The sequence below is a fragment of the Pelophylax lessonae genome (genome assembly GCF_965119305.1).
Source record: "Pelophylax lessonae genome assembly, chromosome: 4".
Classification (NCBI taxonomy): Eukaryota; Metazoa; Chordata; class Amphibia; order Anura; family Ranidae; genus Pelophylax; species Pelophylax lessonae.
The window spans coordinates 487,513,477-487,535,438 of record NC_138771.1 but is presented as its reverse complement, the minus strand read 5'-3'; the positions used below and the strand labels follow the sequence as shown (position 1 = coordinate 487,535,438).

General features: G+C 43.0%; 1 protein-coding gene across 1 annotated transcript in view; it reads right to left on the bottom strand.

Annotated features, from left to right (window-relative positions):
• Positions 1–3,077: 3,077 nt before the first annotated feature.
• Positions 3,078–21,962, bottom strand: part of ETNK1 (ethanolamine kinase 1) — a 55,759-nt gene continuing 36,874 nt past the window's right edge. The window contains exons 3-8 of the mRNA XM_082257202.1: positions 20,948–21,088; positions 16,900–17,042; positions 5,889–5,972; positions 5,639–5,799; positions 4,675–4,748; positions 3,078–3,465 (exon numbers count right to left, since the gene is read on the bottom strand). Coding sequence (XP_082113328.1) covers positions 3,393–3,465; positions 4,675–4,748; positions 5,639–5,799; positions 5,889–5,972; positions 16,900–17,042; positions 20,948–21,088 — 676 coding nt within the window. The 3' untranslated portion in view covers positions 3,078–3,392. The remainder of the gene's footprint in view (positions 3,466–4,674; positions 4,749–5,638; positions 5,800–5,888; positions 5,973–16,899; positions 17,043–20,947; positions 21,089–21,962) is intronic.

The window sequence follows — 21,962 nt, the reverse complement described above, 5'->3', positions numbered from 1 at the left end:
CAATATCACATGTAGGCATTATCTAGGGTGGTCTTCATGCAAATCCAGTCTGCCTAGGCATGCCCACTCACCCAGACTGACAGAAACCCATCAAGACATTTTTATATTTGCATAACTCCTCCCCAGAGCCAGTCCACTGCTTGTATCAGGGCTGAGGGTTCCTGAGTAATAATGATGCAGGGTGCTGTGATGTTTGTGTAAGTTATATACAGCACTCTAGCAGGCACTCCCATCAGCCATCACCTGCCTGCATTGAATAAAGAAGCACAAAGACCCAGTGATACAATCACTAGGCCCAAAATATGGTATGTAATGAAAACAGATTAGATGTAAACATTTCATTACCGTGTTGATTAGTGAGGACAGAAGGAACCAGATAAGACAAAATGTATACTTCCGGTTGGGCTGCAGAAGAGAAAAATCAGGTCCTCTGCCTTGCCAGACAGGGCTGTGCTGTGGCAGAGCTGTGTAAATCTCAGGACTGGATGGACCAAAATACACATCTTTTGGTAGGTAGAACAGGCCCCATTTTGTATGTAGAGGTTTGCCTGGAGTTTAGCTTTAAATTCCATAAACAGCAGAGGTTTTGCTGGAAGTGTTATAGGAGTATTCAGCACACAGACACTAAGGACTAGAGTTCTCTCTTTATTTCGGATCAGTCAGAGAAATGTACAGGTGTAGATAGATTTCACAGTTCTGTTTTTCACCCTCCCAAGCGTCACCGTCACACAGCCACGTTAGGAGAATTTCTGTCACTTATTGCCGAGCGTAGAACAATAAGTAAAGTGCTTTCATCAGTAAAAATGATCCGATTTCATTAAATCTTTTGGTTAAGACGAGGCTCCTTGGTAAGTACTGACAACATAACAGATAATCTGACAATTCAACGACAAGTTTGCAGGAAAAGGGCTATGGAGAGGGCCAGGTAGAATCTGGCATCACCACAGCAGTTTATACAAAGCAGACCAGATGTTGTACAATCCATTCTAAAATTTACAAAGGTCATTTACACTGGCTGTGTATGTACAATATGCTACATGTGCCAGAACAATATGCTTTACACAGGTCCTCTTTTCAGAGTCAGCCCGATGGCCCATTATTGTACACAGCACATCCCTTCAGGGAAAAAAAAAAAAAAAAACAATTTCTTATTTACATTTTTTTTTAAAAATAACATTAGTGAAAAGGAAAAAAGGCAATGACACCCTAACAAAAAGTAAACCGATTTTGAGAAGTTAGGGAGGTAGCTCCTATTGGATAGCCCATAACAAAGCAAAACATTTTTCACCAAAAAGAAAATTTCATCAGCGGTGACACTGGAAAACATAAGTTTGCTTCAATGAAGCCAGGACTGGGAGGGCTGCTGAGGACCAATAGATCCTAGATGCTGGCTGGGAATGCTGGGAGTTTTATTTGCAAAAATTTCCCAATCCTGTAAGTCAAAGAGCTACAAGCCTGTCAGCCATATTAATGCAAAAACAAATAAAAATTTGGCCCAGTGCAATGCCGCTTATTTAGCAGTGTTCGGATTCCATCTACGGTACAGTAAAACGTCCACACACGCTACACACCGAGTGATGTGGGGAGGACCGAGGTTCCAGCTTCCCGGTGTCAATGAGTACCAAACAATACAAGACTCACACAGTAGCCACACACACCCTGAAATAAGGGCACTGAAATACACTATATAGCCAAAAGTATGTGAACATTCCTTAATTATTCAGTGCCAGTGTTCCCAGTTAAGAGTACAGTACTGTTAATACTACAGCATATAAATACAATTGTGCGTTTCCAACCTTCGTGGTATCGGGTGGGTAAGCACTTCTGCCTTGTAGTATGCATGTTCTCCCTGTGCTTGACTGAGTTTCTTCCCACACTCCAAAGAAATGCTGGTAGATTAATTGGCGCCTGTCTAAATTGGCCCTAGTATGTGAGATCAGGGCCTTCGATTTTAAGCTCCTTGAGAGCACTATATAAATACGTGTAATAATAGTTTGCAGAGGTCCTTTTCTGGTCTAGCATGATAATGCCCCTCTGTACAAAGCCAGGTCCATAAAACATGGTTTGGCCAGTTTGGTGTGGAAGAACTTGAGTGTCTTGCATTGAACCCTGATCTTAACCCTACTGAACACTTTTACATGAATTGAAACACCGATTGTGAACCAGGGTTTTCTCCTCCAACATTAGTACCTGGGCACAAAATTCCAACAGGCACTCCAAAAACTTGTGTAAAGCCTTCCCATAAGCCTAGGGACTGTTACATCCACAAAAGCGGGGCAACTCCATATAATGGTTTATGAGTGGATTGAGTGGAATGTCCAACACACTCAAAGGTGTGATGGTAAGGGGTACACAGACTTTTGGCCATACAGTACAACTTGTGTGCGATTCAGCATGGACATTTTTGGTCTAGTCTGTGCACTTGATCAGCATTAAACATTGCTCCCAAGATGAAGAAAGACAAGTGAGAAAACAATCATAAAATGGCACACAGATCTGCAGATAAAAGGACATGACACGACAGAGCTCATACAATCCATAGCAATTACATCCAATAACAGATTAATTATAATAGCGTCTCACTAGGTTCCCTGCAACTATATTACATATATACATTTCAAGGCAATTCAGAAGCTCAGAGCCCCCCCCCCCTTAATTACCATCTATATGCTACAAGGTGGAAGGAGAGGGGCAGAGCAGATCAGACACAAAATAGAGACTTTTGAAAGTATAAGGTACACTGTAAAAAGGTGCTTTTCACAGACAGACCACGTCCATGTGGGCACTTCCATCTCTAAAGTGCGTCTAAAAATCAACAGCGAAGCAGCGGCTGAACACATATCAGCCATGCCCGTTGGTGCCTGTATAGAACACTATCATCTCTTGCTGGCTCAGAAGCTACGAGGTACTGAATACTTCCAGTTACTAAGATAAAATGTACCATCGAGCATCATTAGCGCAGATTCACATTGAAGTTTCATGTAGTGAGTACACAGGGAGGTCAGGCCACCCCAAAAACAGTATCCAGTGAAGGGGACAGAGCACACGTGATGCACCACAGACAACGTTATCAGAAAGTAGGATTCTGACGTCAGCAATGCGAGGACAAAAACAAAAAAAAAAAAAAATGGATTTTGGTTAGACGTAAACGATATACAACTGTATCTGAAGGAAAATTGGAATCAACACTATAAATAACTTACATAAAATATTAAATAAAAAGCCTCTAGGTTGTTTGCTTACAAGTTAAATTTGATATTAAAGGCTGTGTCTAAAAAGGCAATAGGAGATTGTGGAGCAAGGCCCGGGACAACAGACTTGTCCCAGGAGAGTCCTCGAAGTGCCATGTCATGTGTAGCTTAATGAAGAACGCTCTGCTTTCTCTCTTCTCGTTATTCGGGAAGGGTCAACGCCATCACTTCCGATTTCATTTTAAAGTACTGGCTGAGCCGCACTATGGCGTATCTGGAGAAGGAACAGAAGAGAGGGGCAATTATCCAACACAGATCACACAATTCTTATAAAGCAGTCCTGAGAGAATTTATTACCTCCTTTGGCACACTGCAGTAGTGTGGGTTTACAATAATTACATTAACCTATAAATAGGTCTGATGATAATTACACATCTCTAGACACATTTTACAAAGATGCATGCCCCTTATAATCTTGTTATTACATCACAGAATATCCCTTCACCTTAATATTCCAGTGTATAGTGGGTGTTTATTGAAAATGTTCTCTATAAACATGTTTTCTTCAAGTATCATAAAGTCACCCACTTCCCCTACATATATAGAACCATTCACAGTACAGAATAACTTGCCACAATGCTGGGGGCTGTGCCATCTGTTCTATTCTATTGCATAGTGGAATGTGGGTCTGGTCATAAGTAACTTTTGTGCAACTCCAGAATTTTTTTTAATTATTATTATCATTATTTATACTACTATTATTAGGTTTCCCCCAATAGTGCTAACCTTCATTTTCCCTTTCCATGCATCAGTACTGTCCCCAGCTTCCTCCACAGTCAAGCACAAGTGGTCCTCTGTCATTCTGACATTTCCTGTGAGCCCAGCCACGTAGGCTGTTTAGTAGTTTAGGACTGCACTTAAAGAAAAAATGTTTCTTAATACCAGGGAGGAGTGGGCACATCCTGGAGTTCTGCTTTAACGGATCAACAATCAGCCCCAAGACAGCCCAAACCCTTAGTTCCTAGCCAACTGAATAATCTATGCAGAGCAGTGTGACTGGTAAATATGTAGCACCACCTATGTACCACAGCAATTCAGGAGTAAGGAGAGGGTGTGAAATTTGTTGGTGGCTAACCAATGAAATGGCTCAGCAAGGGAGTTGGTACATCTTCAGGCTGGTTGCACTTGTTAATGACAACCAGTTCAGCATTCCATAACAGCGAAGACTGCTCCCACCTCTAAAGGTAAGGTATGCTGTTGGAGGGTGGTGAGCAGGGAAGTTACTGTATGTAGCGGTAGGGCGTACTCATTATTCGAACTTTCAGAATTCATAACAAGAAAATTTGGTTGAGAAGATCAGCTGCTACCTTCTATTGTCCTCCTAAGCTTACGTACACATTCGATCATTTACAGAAAAACATTTGAACAGTAGTAATTTAATAAATAAAAAACAACAGCAAAGGGGAAAGTGGAAATCACTTACCCCAAGAAATCAAAGTCAATTCTGGAATATTTTGCTTGAATCAAAGCCCAGAGACCCCAGAAAAAGTGCGAGGCCTTTAGAAAAGAAAGAAGGATTTCAAGATGAACTTACACAATTGACATATATTACCATTAAACAGCATTACACATGGTATAGGGTTATACTATATAGTAGGACTGAAATGTGAAAAGGAGCCAAGTCCACAGTATGCTGCCATCACCAGTAAATTTGGGAGAGGTTATCTAAATACCATTAATATTTTGTCTTTGTTCTGGATCAGGTAGGGAATTAGAAACTGTCAGGCTTTAACAGACAGTTTTAGATTTCTGAGACCTTTCCCAACTGGGACACAGAAAAGAATAAAAGCCTAACTCCAGGCTTTCTTTCAGTCTTGCACAGGTATAAAGTCTAACTGTTCCATTCCCACAATTTTCATTCATCGAATTACATTTTTTTCAGTCATGAAGGCTCAGCATTAGATGTGGGCGGTCTGCATGCAAACTAAGCCTTCTTAAGAACACCCCCACGCCTCCAGACTTACATCCACCCATCAAGGCATTTTGAAATTTGCAGAACTCCTTCCAAGAGCCAGCCCCACTGAAGGCTCTTGAGGAGTGCCGAGGCAGGGAGCCATGTACAGCATCTGACAACCCCTCCCACCATTCTGATCTGCTTGCATTGCATAGGGAAGCACAGAGACCCAGTGATGATGTCACTGGGTCTAAAATATGGTAGGTCATGAAGGTGGAAAGGTTGTTTTTTTTTATATGTCATTAGCAGAATAATGGGGTTGAGAGGAACCAGGGAAAGCATTTGGCTTGTCAAGTCCAGTAACTGTTCTGCACTGTGGTTACATCACAAGCACCTGACCAGCTGCCAGAATCCATTGCCAAGTTTACATTAGACTTAAAAGGCTGCAGCCACTTGAAGATCCTCAATATTGGATAAATCTTAAGAGACTTACCAGAGCAAACTGATTGACTTGTACATAGAGAACCTCCACTTCTTTCTCAGAGACATCGCCTGAAAAGCCTTTGAATTCTTTGAATGCCTCTAGATAAGACTGTAACCATTGGAGCTGCAAGGCCCGATCTGGGTACAGGTTGTAATCAACCTCGTTTACACCTGTGGATGAGATTGGGGTGTCATTACTAAATTAAAATGATAAAACATACAGAAAACATGAGGTATTTGTGCAGAACATCTCTTCCTACCTGCAAACTCATTGAAGTGATTGCCAATATCGTAGGCCTGGTAATTGTAACCAGCATACTCATAGTCAATGAACTGTACGTCACCTAGAATAGAGATTTGAAATATTACACCTGGGGGGACACAAACTTCCCTTTCACAAAGCCCAGACCCAAAGTAACCGACACAAACTGCGACTGTAACTGAATTTTACACACCCCGGGGAGGCACCTACAACCAAAAATATTCCAACAGGCTCCATCAATTATGAAATGTTCGATATCACATGTTATGAGATGCCTGTGAAACTGCTGTTCATAAGTTGAAATGACACAACTTGGACACAAGGAACCCTGTACCTCTGATGCTGCCACGTAATGGAAGCCAATAAACGGTTCAGCAACACACATGAATGACATGATCAGAACACAACCCACTTTCTCTTTAAAGGTTCACTTTTTATCATCAATAAAAAATACTATTTCATGACAGGTCAAGATTCACCATCAAGAAATTATAGTTTGAGAGAACTGCCATATATTGGCATCTCAGAGTTTTTAGATTATACTGGCCACTAGTAGATGTACTGGCCACTAATAGATACACTTATGTGTGTGGACTAAGGATTTAAAATGTTGTAGTGCCCATAGCTCCCCGTCAGGCTTATATTCCCTAGTCCCAATACAGCAAGATATTGGCTGTGCACTTTGAAAATTGCTACTCAGACGCTTGTCAACGTCTTACTGCTTTACACTCTCCTGAAGTATACTCAATAGGACTGAGTAGAGGGTACAGACTGGATGAGTGTGCCCACCATTGAAAATTTAGACAGGTGCCTGTGCAGTGTAAACAAGATGCATAGCTGAGTTCTCCCAAAATAAGGGACAGGCTAGTGTTTGGCTTACAGAGTGGGCGAGGGGTATTACAACACAAGCAGTATTCCCCAAATAATTTCATATGCTTAATATATTTATAATAGTATGTGTAATTCTCAGCACACCAAAATAAGTTTTTTGTGCACAAATCACTTGAATGACTAAAGTATTTCTTGTTCGGAGGGAAGATCTTTGCTGGCATACTTCTGGTGAAGAGATCTTAGCTATCTCTACTTTAACCAGTAAACACAAAGACATTAAAGACTCAATTGGTGCTGTAATTGCCAATCACCAAGACTGTGCAATGATTTATGTATGCACAATTATCAGTGGAAATGGCACATTCAGGGGGATAGGACACTTTTTGCCAGACCCATGAGTACAAGTGCATTCTGGTACTTCCGTCTGGCTGCTGGACCTCTTCTAAATGGCATGTTTAGAGTAAAATTCACAGCTCAGCCCAGAACAGATGATGCATTTACAGTTTCCTAGTCATTATCTTACACAACATGGGGGGATTGTCATTTGATAGAAAAATATTGCTGCACCGCTTAACATATAAACAATTTTGAATAAAACTAAAAATTTTGTGCCGAGTTAAAGATGAAGGTTACAAACAAAAATAAAATAAATAATAAATAAAAAAAAATAAAATAAAAAAAAACACATAAAAAAGATCTAAGAAGATACTGATGAGGCCGTTACCAGGATGCGTTCACTCCCATGTGGCAGGCACGAGTGAACATGTGATCGACAAACCTCCAGTCACTGCGTTTAAGAAGCATGGAGAACGCCGCCACAGGGCAGCGGGCAATGGCAAACCTAATCTGCGGCAGATGAAGAGAATTTGGCACTCACATTTCACAACACAAAACGTTCACGGTTAAAAGTTAGATCTTTACCCCTTCTTCCCAATAGTTTTAAAGTGGAATTCAGGAAGCATGTCATTAAGTATGCTTTAGAATCTTTTAAATGAACGTAATGTTCAATATTATTGGTACAGTAAGGGATTAGCAGAATTATAACAAAAAAAAAAAAAAAAAAACCCCCACACATTGGGAACTAAGCGTCCTATGAAACGTATCACCTTTTTATACTGCAATATTATAAGTGACCCTGTCTATTCTTCAAGGAGATAAAACTGGAAATCACCTGAAAAAGAAGAAGAGGAATACTTCCCTAATAGCGGTGTGTTAAATCTTTGCTTTCATGTAGAGCTCCGGGCACCGCCCTTTTCTCATATATCTGTGACAGTGGGCCCCCTCCCGCTGAATCCTGTGTCACTAAAGCTGGGTGTAGAGGGATCTTTTTCTTTTTTTTGATCAGCTTGAAGGCCGATAAAAAAAAAAAAAAAGAAAAAAAGAATTACTACATCCACACAAGCGAGGAATACAGAGGAATCCTCACTGATGAGACATTGTAATCCGACAGCCGGACTCCAATTAGCTGCAGCCGCTGATCGTGACAAATTTCCCAACATCCCTGTTTAACAGAAGACAATAGTTACATCGACTTCTATCAAGTGGGAGCAGCCACACATGGATAGCAATTCGGCCAGTCTCTGCTGTACCGGCTAAATTTTGATCCAGCTATGGCCATGTTAAAAACATAGTAGTGACATAGGGGTTAATGGGAGGAACCATTGCTGCCATTGGTGATTGTTTGGGGGGGCACACGCTATCTGACACAGCTAGAAGAGATAGTGGCATAAAGAGCTCTTCAAAAGAGTGCAGATGCAGCACCACAGCCAGGGAGGAAAGAATTTCTCCTTTCTTGCAGGTCACTTCCAGTTTTATTTCATTGAGGAAGAGACTGGGTCACTTTGCAGTAAAAAAAGAATTGCCATCTACTTTAAAGTACACAATCAAACCTCTGAGATTAAGTATCGCAATCTGAAAGTATCAAAATACAAAAACTGTAGCAAAATACTGGAATTTATGCTTTTTTGATACAGTCACATGACTACTTAGCCATTATACCTTCTCCTATGTGGCCAGCGGGCGGAGATTAAATACAAACTGACATCACAGAGGGAACCCTCTCCTCCTGTGAATATCTTATATGGAGGCTAGGGGGAATTAAGCAATTCATGCTGGCCAGCACTAGATGTTAGCATTTCACCACACACAATTTCAGCAGCGGCTGGCAAACGTTGCTAGCCCTTGGTGTAAACCCAGTGAAAACCAAGGAACTGGGCAGGAACAACAGGCAATCTATGAATAAAGAAAATAAGGCTAGTATCATTGAACATACACTGTGCTTCTATAAAGTGTATTTTTATACTGGCCCGGAGATTCACTTTTATGTTATCTGAGAAGTTACAGGGATGGAAATTTTTTTTAAACTTAGACTTCTCTCACATCTCTGCCAACACAATATTCAGAAGAACCTTATTACCAAGTAGGACATTATTTTATGACGCATACTCTGTACCTGCCCACAATCTGTACCTGCCCACTGTGTCCAGAGTTTAATTTTTAGATACATATAAAACACTTTAACACAGCTTATTTAAAATTTTGCAGTTAATAGCCTTGTATTCTAACCAAGCTTCAACTCTAAACCCATAATATAGGCCTATACGCTTAACTTTGCGGCACCATCTGCAAGAGGCTATGATTGAAATATATAATTTTATTTCAAAGTATGTACATTGTTGATATGTTGACATTTGGGGGCAGAATGGTTTCTCAGCAAGCAATTGAAGTGATAAATGAGGTTTTAGCAGCAGAAGAGGTGCTCTTTATACTCGTTTATGGAAATAAACTCACAACGCGTCTTACCTTTAACCGCAGGTAGGAGACTAATGACAAGTCAAAGTCAGTGCTGTATGAAGTGACTGATCCTGGGATGAAATATACCCAGGAAAAAAATTGTAGGGGTCTGCTGCCATGCTCAAGCCATAGCCGCTCTGTACTACTCGTTAGTTAAAAGGTTAATTTTGGAAAATTAAAGATTTTATTTTTTGTGAAGATGGTCATTGATCTCAAATAGATTTTATTTATTTTAATCTCGATTTGTTATTTTATAGGTAGCATAGACAATTATTCCCATGTGAAGATTTCTGCACACACTTACGACACTGAATAGAGAAAAAAAAAAAATTCCACTTTAAAACCAAGGGAGTTTCTGTCCTGACCCAGGGAGCGGCCTTACAAATAATCTGTAACATACATGTAATAGCAGATATCACCTTCTAATACAGCCCACTGTGCAGTGCCTACAGTACTTCCTTTAAGCTACTTTTACATAATTAGTGCTTTCTATAAAGTATGATCCCGGACTGGAAGCAGTCAAAAGTAACATATTAGGTCCCACCCACAAGACAAGCCTTAATCATCATCACAGTGACCCAACACTTTCTTTATTTTAACAACGTACCTTCTGCTAGAGATGTCTAAGAATATCAGAATTCACCACAGATTTCAGTTCTCTTCAAGTAAACCTTTCTATTCCCCAAGCTAGTGAACACAGTGATCCCTTTGAAATCGGTTCCATTAGCTGTTTTAAACACTCTTATCTCCCCACAAAACAGAGCATAGACTAAAACAATACCAATAGGATAATTTTGGCTACGTTAAACTTTATAGTAATAAGCCATGTCATGGTCTCCATCTTTTCCCCCTCTCCATAGTGATTGATGTATGCAGATTGCAGAGATGTATCAAATCACTGGAAAGACAAGAGAACAGATTTGTAGGCTGTGACTGACAGCTTCAACCTCTGTGTTGTTGTTGTGTACATTACAAGATGGCAGCATCCGGGGCAGGAGGGGGGACTGAGGACTGCCCCAAAACCTCTATCCGTTTTACAAGTCAGCATTTGCAGATTTCAGCAGACAGATATTTAGCTTTTATGTAATCTGTACTAAGAGAAATATGAAGGCTCCAAGTGCTGTATGAACTGCGTGTAGCTTCATACTGTATGAACTGCGGTAGCCTCATACTGTATCTAGTGTTCTTGGGGGCATGCAACATTATCACATCAGCTTGTAGTCCTCTCCCGGATGTGCGAATGAAAGGGTGGCCACGACAGGGCTCCACAGGAACTTGCAAGCCAGGGAGCCACTCTGAAACCAGAAAGCTGGGCTAATAAGGAAACTGGATGAAACGGCAACATTCTTAACAAGTAGAAGTGGCAGATTTTTTTTTTTTTTTTTTTCAATAAATCAAAAAGGAAACAAGAAAATATAGCATGACTTAGGCCCCATTCACACTAGTGCGACTTGTCCCGCGATTTGGACCGCAAAATCACATGACAAGTTGTTTTCCATTATTTTCAATGAGCCCCATTCATATCAGTGCGTTTTGAAGTCGCACCGACTTCAAAGTAGTTCCTGCACTACTTTGCCACGATTTTAATGCGTTTTGAGGCATATAGCCTTGCCATTGCTTTCAAAATTGCGTCAAAATTGCGCCGCAAAATCGCAGAAAAATTGGGTCGCATAAGTGTGAAAGGGGCCTTAATGATTAAAGGCTGATGCATTCGGCCTTGGCAGGTTCACTTGCCTAGATATGCCACTGAGCACTGAACATCTAAAGGTGAATTCTAATGTCCTTATTAACAGCAGAATTGAATTACTTCTAAACCCTCACGTCAGTAATCTCTTCTACGCAGGGAGCCTAGCTAGATGGCAGCCACAAGATAAAGAAACATGCACATACAGTACCCCCATATACATACTAACCAGCAAGGCTCAGAAAGGGCATCCTTCTTAAAGAGAATCTGGGAGGTGGATTTTACTTCCGACAAGGGCTCATTTTTATTAAAATGGGCATCTCACTTAGGGACTTCATCCCCAAAACACAGTCCGAGTAGCAACCACTACTTGCTGGATTTGCACCTAGCACACCTTCTTCCACATTCCAAACCTTCCTTATTGTTCAGTGAGGCTGACTGTTGCATCTGGTAGCCAATAAGAAGGCATGGGGGTGGAAAGACAACCCAGTAATGCATCTTGGAGCCTGTGGCTGTCATTTGCACCACGTGTTCTGGGTTTCAGAATCAATCAGAACATTTAAAGACTGTCATCAAAAGAAAGGGGGACAAACTGCTACAGGTATCAAGTGCAGGATTCTAGATGATCACATACCTACAGCAGCTTCCCTAACTTTCCTGTTAAAGTCAACTCTTAAGGCTGACTGACTCTTAGCTAGTGAAGCTGGGCATTATAGTAACGGACCAATAAGAATGTGTGGGGCAGGGTTTATTTGCTAGATCAGACACTATCTGCCTGACAGAAAAGGCCAGATATAAGCCATGACAGGAAGGTTTGATAGGATGCTGCGGATGTTTGCAGACATGTCCTTTATGTGCCGGTTACTAATTTCTGCAGATTTGTCTCCCTCCTTCCCTCAGTGACAAGGTCTCTTTAATGAAGAAGACTCACCATAATTTACAAATCGTGGTGGAATTTACCAGGGGACCAAGTGTACGGATCACTGGTCTAATTCTGCTCCATGGCTAGATTGTGCAAAAAAAAAATTGTATTTTTGTCTTACTGTAAAATCCTTTTCTCGGACGTTCAGCTCCAGAATCTTCTTGACCACTGGGTTATGCTGCCCCCTACAGGAGTAGGACACCAGGCAGGAAAAAGCTTTACGATGCCTACAGGGCAATCTCAGGGGATATACTCCAATTTCCTGCTATAGGCTTTGCAAGCAGTGTCAGAAGAAATATAACCCAACTCAAAAGAGGGACAGGCGAGGTGTCCGTCAATGATCAGAGAAAAGGATTGTACGGTAAGACAAAATCCAATTTTCTCTTTCGTTCATTGACGAACACAGCTCCAGAATCTTCTTAACCATTGGGATGTCCCAAAGCAGTGTCAAACATGAGGGGGGGGGGGAACCAGCTGAAAAAAATTCCCAAAGGCTAAACCTAGCCGACCAGGTAACATGGAGCTCAACCAGGTACAACTGGAGCTCACCTGAAACATACACCCTCAAAGGAGATCTCAAACAGCAGCCTGGAAAAACCTTGCGGCCAAAAGCAGCATCTGCAGATGCCAGCACATCTAATTTGTAAAATTGTGTGAAAGTGTGCACAGACGACCAAGTGCCGCCTTGCAAACCTGCATCACTAACGCCTGATGACAGAAGGCCCAAGAGGCACCAAGTGTAGAATACGCCTTAACCGGGAAAGGAAGAACCTGACCCTTGATTGAATAGGCCTGCACCACCGTCTGTCTGATCCATCTGGAAATGGTCGCGACAGACGCAGCCAACCCCTTACAAGGTCCATAAGGACAATAGTGAGTCTGACTTCTCAAACAACTTGGTTGCCGCTAGGAACACCCTGATCGAACCACACCCGGAGAATGCAAGATAAGCTCCTTAGTATGCTTAGGACACAGGGAAGGCAACAAAATGTCTTCAGAGGAAACCAGAGACAACCTTAGGAAGGAATGACTGACAAGGGCGAATCACCACTTTATCTCTGTGAACCACCAAGTAAGGTGAAGACAAAGCTGCCAGCTCCGACATCCTACTTGCAGAAGAAATAGCCACCAAGAAGGCTACTTTCTGGGACAATGTATGCAGAGAATTCTCACAAATATTTTTGAGCGGCGGTTACTGAAGAACCGACAGCACCAAGTTGAGATCCCATGGGAGCAACGGAGATCGCATTAGGGGAGCCAAGAGGCGAACCCCCTGAACAAAAGTGTGAACCAAAGAATACGTAGCCAAAGAATGTTGAAAAAACAGCCAAGGCCGAAACCTGGCCCTTGATGGTACCCAAGTCCAGACACTGCTCAACACCTCGTTGGAGGAAATCCAAACTCTGAGCCACCGAAAAGGAGCGGGGGTGAACCCCAAGAGATTTACACCAAGCAAAGTACATTCTTCCAACGCAATGATAAATCTTCCTAGGAGTTGATTTGCTAGCTTTCAGCTGCACGGGAATCACCAATTTAGACAACCCTCTATCCTTCAGCACCTGGCTTTTGACAGCCAAGCCGTTAAGGCCAGTGACTGTAAAGCAAGATGGAAGATTGGCCCTTGGGCCAACAGATCTCCTCTAGGAGGAAGTCTCGGCAACCCAAGGAGCCACCAGTGCATCTGTGGCGTCGGCCAGTGAATCCCAAGACCGTGCAAACCTAAGCACCTCCCTGTCGAGAGGAGAGGCCAAACGCACAAAGCGGTTCAGAGCTTTGAGGTCCAAGACTGGACGTACTGTGCCTTCCTTCCTGGGAACTGTAAACAGGTTTGAATAAAACCCATGAAAAAAAACGTTCCCATTCCGAAACCGGAACAACCACCCCTTGTAGTAGCAAGTCTTGCACCGCCCCGAAGTGACCTCACAGGCGGTCTGTGGATAAACGCAGGTTGAAAGGAAAGAACCTCTCTGGAGGATAAGACCAAAACTTGATCATGTAGCCAGACCGAATCAGCTCGTGGACCCACTTGTCTTGAATCAGAGGTCCACGGGTCCGGAAAGAAGTAAAGACGTCTCCCCACCCCAGATATGGATGAGGGCGCCCCTTCATTCAGAAGAGGGCTTGTCTGCAGGTCCGGAAGGACCCGCTCTCAGCATACCAGACCAGGTCCTTTTTGAACCTCCCGAGGAGGTCCGGACAGACTTGGATCCCTTGATCTTGAGATCCCGAGGAACGAAAAGGCCGCTTATGAGCCAAGAAAGAGAAGGCCCACGACTAAGACGAGACTTTGCCCTTGGCAGCCGGTGGAAGAAGGGTGCTCTTCCCCTAAAAGACCCTTAATGATATCATCCAGGGAGGATCCGAACAGGCTATTCCCGCAAAGGGAAGGTCCGATAAAGCCTTCTGGAATGTCTGGTCCCCAGACCAGCATTTCAGCCATATTATGCGCCAAAGGACCACTGCCGTCACGAACAGCCTAGAGACTAAGGGAGCCACATCCAGGGAGGTATCACAGACGAACTGCAACCCCTGGACCCACTGGTCCGCCAGCTCCGCAAAGGCAGGGGAAACTGTTCCCCCTCCAGATCCTGGCGTAAAATCTTTGCCTACTCCGTCAGAGTCTGGGACACCAGAGATATGGTGAACAATGGCCCGAGGCCCGAACCAGCCACAGCATCATGTGGCGGACCAAGTCTTGGCTCTCCTGTCAAAGGGATCTTTAAAGGCCGGAGACTCTTTCACCGTAAATTAAAGTGGATTTATTCGGCCCTGGAAACCTGAGAGTCCACCACAGGTGGGAAATCCACATATTCAACAGAGACTCCTCCAAAAGTATACTGTCTATCGAAACGCTTAAGCACCGCCATAATGCATTTAGGAACCCACCCCCACTGACTCGCGACAAGTTTGTCAAAGTAGGCAGGAAAAGGAAATACCTTTGCCGCTTATGAGGAGCTGCAGGTACCAAAAGAGGACCAGCACCTCCAACGCAGCAGCAGCTGAATCCTCCATATTTAAAAATGCCTGCACCGACACAATCAGTGCAGCCACCAGTGCCTTTACATGGGGGGGGTGGGGGGGGGGGGGTGTCGCTCTCTGAGCCCTCCATAGAGGACAAAATAGGACATAGCCCCCTTAAAGGGGCGCCGCCCACTGTGACACGGACGCCTGGGTATCTTCACCCATACAATGATGGCGGCAAGACTGTCACTAAAAATAAAGCGCCCACAGGATCAAGGGAGGTGCCAAGCTGACCATATGGCCCAGCAGGCCTAAATTTTTGTGGAGGCCAAGCCGCAATTGCACAGATTTCCAGTCCGGCAGATGCCCAAAGGGAGAGTTGGGGGCTTCAGCTAGACTCCGAGGCCCTTACTCCTGACTAGGCAGAAAATAACTGAGAGCCTATAGCAGGAAGTGGGAGTATATCCCCTGGGTTTGACCCATAGGCCTGGTAAAGCTTTTTCCTGCCTAGTGTACTACTCCTGTATGGGGCAGTATAACCCAATGGTGAAGAAGATTCTGGAGCTGTGTCCGTCAATGAACAAAAGAGAAAAGCACATTTTTTTTTCTCTTTCTGCTGTCTGCTCCACCCCAGGTTGAAGCCCGATTTATGGGTGTTTCTATAGGCAGCTACACAGCCCTGTCCCCCACCGTTTGATGTGTGTGCACCTGTCTTCGCACCAACCAGATTGGGTAGGTAAGTTTAGCTGATCCAGCCAGGATAAGCTGAGACAGAGCCGTAGAGCACTTTGTACAGGGATGCTCTTTTAAACACTGTTCACTTCTGCCGGCAAGCCTGTGTATGTGTTCCTCTATGAACACCTCCCCCCTAGGAGAAAAATGGGGCTTGTCTATAGAGCACCAGCTGCCAGAGACTGTCACTCCTTTAAAAAAAAAAGGCTCGAGCTGAGCAGCATGGTCACACAGTGGTGCGGGAAGATGGGTGCTTGTTGTTGACCACACTAGCTCAGCAACCACACAAGTCAAACAGGACCAAGTGTTACCTTCACTTGGTCCTCAAGGGGGATTCCATAACAGTTTGGAAATGATGACAATACTTCTGTTTTAAATATACAATTATAGAGTAAACAATATACTCTAAAAATCTGGAACCCTTTTGGAAGTAAAGATCTTCTCTTCCATTCCTCTTGTTTAGTTTCGGCTGCTAACTCTCAGAAACCAAATGGTAACCAAAGTCCTTGAGTACATAGCAGCATCAAAAAGATACACATTCTACGAATGAAGTACAGTATATAAACAAAGGAATTCACCAGATCAAGCCTTGTTTGGTTAGAATGCCTTAAAAAAAAAAAAAAAGGGGGGAGGAGATACATACAACTATGGCTCATCACCCTACACATAGATTGTACATCGATGGCATTTTGTAACCTGAACCAATCAATCTACTAGCGGTGATATAAATGAAGAAAAACGGTAGCTCAAATTTTGGCTGAGGTCACAAAATATAAGCCGCACATTATGGATAAACCCCACAAAAAGTAAAAAGGAGGAGAAAGCAGTCAGAGTGGTTAATAAAGGCTTAGGAGTGCCCATTAGTACAGAGGAGTGACAAATGGATTAAAGGAAGAATAACCTTCTCCACAAAGACCTCTCAGGTAAGAAAACTGTCACTAAAATAACCACACACTATTCACAGCAGAAAATTTTCCCTACTTACCAAAGGAAACAGAAGTAGGAGCAACAAGGAAAAGTATGTGCAAGTGTAGCTAAAAGAATCTGACAGCTGATGAGATGTACTTACTGTTTCCCAGTACCTACCTCTCTTTTCATTGTAGATTATGTTCTTGCACAGCAGGTCATTGTGACACAGAACCACTGGAGAACCCAAACTGGATAGTACATCTTTCATCCATGCCATTTCCTGCTGCAGGACCTGCCGGCTTGGTACATCACGAACAAACCTGCCATGTTGATTAAAAAAAAAAAAAAAAAGTGTGGGTGAATACACGAGAATCCATGCTGCTTTTGGCTTCATTTTTTATTCTGCAGTATGTGTGTGTGTGTGTGTGTGTGTGTCGAGCAATTAACCACTTCACCTCCAGAGGGTTTTACTCCCTTAATGACCAGGCCATTTTTTGTGATACAGCACTGCGTTGTTTAAGTGACAATTGCACGGTCGTGCGATGCAGCACTCAAATAAAATCAATGTAATTTATTCCCCCACAAACATAGCTTTCCTTTGGTGGCATTTGATCACCTCTGTCTTATTTTTTTGCGCTATAAACAAAAAAAGACCGCCAATTTTGGGGAAAAAAAAAAAATATATCATATTTTTTACTTTCTGCTATAAAAAACATTCCCAAAAATAAAAAAATAAAAAATTTAGGCCAATATGTATTCTGCTACATATTTTTGGTAAGAAACATCCTAATAAGTATATTTTGATTTGTTTGCACAAAAGTTACAGTGTTTACAAACTATGGAATAGATTTATGGCATTTTAATTTTTTTTACTAATAATGGCGTCGATCAGCGAATTTTAGCGGGACTGCGACACTAAGTGACACTTTTTTAGGGACTAGTGACACCAATACAGTGATCAGTGCTAGAAAAAAAAAATGCACTATTACAGTATAAAAGACACTGGCAGGGAAGGGGTTAACACAAGGGATGATCAACTGTGGGGTGAGGGATGTGCTAGAGGAAAAGAGATCTGTGCTTCAGCTTAGCGGAAACACAAGATCTCACTCTTCCTGTGTGACACAACAGAGGCCGTTCTGTCGTTCCCCCTACACGATCGCGGCCGCCGGACCCGCTAATAGGCTCATGCTGCGTCTAATCACAGCAGGAATGGCGCCCGGAAGGTGCGCGCCCGCTCCCGAGAACCCCTGCACAAAATCATGTATTACCTATACATAATGTTGCGCAGCCGGGCCGCCCTGCCGCAGTATATATGCGGTGGGCGGTCTGGAAGTGGTTAAAGGGATTGTAAAGGCAGAAGTTTTTTTTTTTTTTTATCTTAATGCATTATATATGCATTGATAAAAAAAATTAAAAAAAAAAAAAACTGTGTGCAGCAGCAGCCCTCCTCACACTTACCTGAGCCTATCTTTATCCAGCGATGTTGCAGTAGTGTCTCAGCTGCCCAGGACTCCCCTCCTCATTGGCTAAGACAGCAGTGTGCCGCGATTGGCTCTCGCCGCTGTCAAAGTCAGTCAACCAGCCAATCAGGAGAGAGATGGGGTGGGGCCGGGACGTGGCTCCAAGTCTGAATGGACATAGGGAGCTGTGACTCGCTTGGGTGCTTCCACAGCAAGCTGCTTTTGTCCAGAATCTGCTTAGCGTAGGACAGGTCCACTGGATATTCATGACATCTCCAAATGCATTGCATGCTGTAAAGTTGACTTTGCTTTTTAACATGAAGGGCCAGTTCATACTAGTGCAATGCCAGACATCGCATGCGATTCATACCGTGCAGATCACATGCGATGTCTGTACGATGTGAATTCAGCCATGCAAACTGTATGGCTGAAATCGCATTCGCACCAAAACGGTGCAGGACTCTTTTTTCCGCACTGGATTCGGATTGAATGAGTATTCACACCTATGTATTTTCACAGTTTGCACTGCAATCTGAACTGAGGGCGTCATTAACTTTACAATGACATCCCCAGTGGTTCGCAGATCCAGTGTGATTCAGGTGCGATGCAGGAACGGGCACTGAATCGTAGGGATTTCCGCATAGCACCAGTGTGAACCAAGACTAAACAAGAAACTGTTGGTAAGGAAACCATGTGAAAAATACTCCGCAGCAAGCAATTTTTGTTCTAATGCGTAGATCAGTAGTGGAAGATATATGATAAAAAAGGTGTCACAGACTATTCAAAGCATTAAATATATCTAAAACACTAGCAGCGCTTAAACAGAACTCGAGTATTAAACAAAAGTCCTCCAAAGAAACATTCATATATATAAATTAGCGTTTAAATATCAATAATCAATCCAGTCCATGAGTCTCTAGATCACACGAAGTTCATCCGAACAGGGTAAGGGAGTGAAGGATCTTGATTGGTTCACCAAAAATTTCCACCACCACTCGGTGCTCCCCCCCTATTCATAAAACTCACCAGATCCAGGTGAAAAATGATCCTTTAAATCTCCACCAATTAACCGGGTATAGGACTCAAGACTGGAACCGCTTAACTCATTCCTTCCAAATGATACTCAGTCCACCCCCACATAAAAATGAACAGAGTGGGAGCGACAATAGTGTAATTCCGCAAACAGATTTATTAATGGAAAAAAAACACAAAAAGAGCCCCTCTCCCCTCCAGATGTCTACTTACAGGAAGGACATAAGTGAAGGCATTGAGTCAAATCTTATGCACGCTGGATGGCCACCAATTCCTTAGGGTCAAGGGAACATGGATGATGTCCGGCGTGGTACAGATGAGTAGGGCGACCGCGCACATCAGCTCTGACGCATTTCGTCTTTTTGACTTCTACTGTGTGCGTGGCGCGGTCGATCCATATTTATAAAAAACGCCGGCGCATGCGCAGCTGCACCATGCTCGGTATTACCCGGAAGTACATAGTCCGTGACGACGTCCGGTACTGGCGTCACGGTCATCCAGCTTGTACTTCCGCCAGAGAACGCCCCGGCGCTGGAAGCAACGTCGCGCCGGAAGTGAGTGGCCGATGACTACATCCGGTTACCAGCACCCGATGCGTGTCCCTGCGTATCCGCCAGCACTTCGGCTTATGCAAATAGCATTATTACAACACTGCTATTTGCATAAGCCGAAGTCCTGGCGGATACGCAGGGACACGCATCGGGTGCTGGTAACCGGATGTAGTCATCGGCCACTCACTTCCGGCGCGACGTTGCTTCCAGCGCCGGGGCGTTCTCTGGCGGAAGTACAAGCTGGATGACCGTGACGCCAGTACCGGACGTCGTCACGGACTATGTACTTCCGGGTAACACCGAGCATGGCGCAGCTGCGCATGCGCCGGCGTTTTTATAAATATGGATCGACCGCGCCGCGCACACAGGCTCTCAGTAGAAGTCAACAAGACGAAACGCGTCAGGGCTGATGTGCGCGGTCGCCCTACTCATCTGTACCACGCCGGACATCATCCATGTTCCCTTGACCCTAAGGAATTGGAATTGGTGGCCATCCAGCGTGCATAAGATTTGACTCAATGCCTTCACTTATGTCCTTCCTGTAAGTAGACATCTGGAGGGGAGAGGGGCTCTTTTTGTGTTTTTTCCATTAATAAATCTGTTTGCGGAATTACACTATTGTTGCTCCCACTCTGTTCATTTTTATGTGGCGGTGGACTGAGTATCATTTGGAAGGAATGAGTTAAGCGGTTCCAGTCTTGAGTCCTATACCCGGTTAATTGGTGGAGATTTAAAGGACTTCATGTGATCTAGAGGCGCATGGACTGGATTGATTATTGATATTTAAACACATATATATATATATATATATATATATATATATATATATATATATATATATATATATATATATATATATATATATATATATATATATATATATATATATATATATGAATGTTTCTTTGGAGGACTTTTGTTTACTACTCGAGTTCTGTTTAAGCGCTGCTAGTGTTTTAGATATATTTAATGCTTTGAATAGTCTGTGACACCTTTTTTATCATTTTTGGTTGTATAGCAGCTGCTCAGACTTTGTGTCAAAGGTTTATTATTATAGTTGCCATCATTGCATGTTTTTGAGCGCAGGTAAGTATATATATGAGATTAGCCCTTCGTATCGAACACATTTTTCACTCCTTTTGTTTATATAGTGGAAGATATATGCTTTATTATTTAGATTACCTTTCATTAATGATGGCGTCTTCAAATTCAGTCGGGATAAGAGAGAAGTACTTCCTCATTTTAAACCACAAGTTGGATTTCGGAATCCAGCCATTGTGTGCATGAATGGCATGGATCTTAGCGAGCTGCCGGGCTATGAGTCTGAAAAAAGAAAAGAATAAAAACATTTTACAGCGCTGTCTCCAACAAGTCACTTTACTGAAGGCTAACCACCATAATCGGTTCATATCCAAGTGTCTTTACATTTAAAAATAAAAAAAAATAGGACACCCCCACAGACCGAGCCTCAGCAGATCACTTCCAATTACTCCAATTTTAACTGTATTGTGCTGTGCAGTGATCACCAATGCTCTAAACCGCAGCATTACAAGTCACCGGAATCTTCTTAGGAGCTAATTTTCCCGCGTAAGCATTGGATGTATTACGTGTAAAGGTTTAACTCTGTCACCTTCAGGAAGAAGCCATGCACACAGCAGGCAGGGAAATGAACAGGAAGGAATAGCTGAATGTTCTACTGTCAGAGGCCTAGGCAGACCTCACTATGTTCTACAAAATTGTGCGAGTAAACAAGTCGCTGAACTGAGCATATGGAACAGGATATGAGTGTTATTCAGCTGAATTTGCACACATGCATGCTTTTTTTCTGTGCTTACATTTGACAAGTGATCCTATCCAGTATACGACTGTATCCACACGCAATGTTTACATTGACAAATAACCCTTAGGCAGAAAGAACACGCCTTGTATCCACAGATACAGTAAAACCTTGGTTTGAGAGTAACTTGGTTTAAGAGCGCTTTGCAAGACAAGCAAAATTTTCAAATAAATTTTGACTTGATATACAAGCGATGTCTTGATATACAAGTAGCCTCAAGTCACAGCTGAGTATAAAAGAGAAGAGAGGAGCCTCTAAGTGTAGCAAAATGGTTAAATTTAATGAAGGTACAACATTTAGCAATTCACATGGTTGATGATTGGAACAGGCACATCTAAGTATGCAGGCATCAGGGGTAAA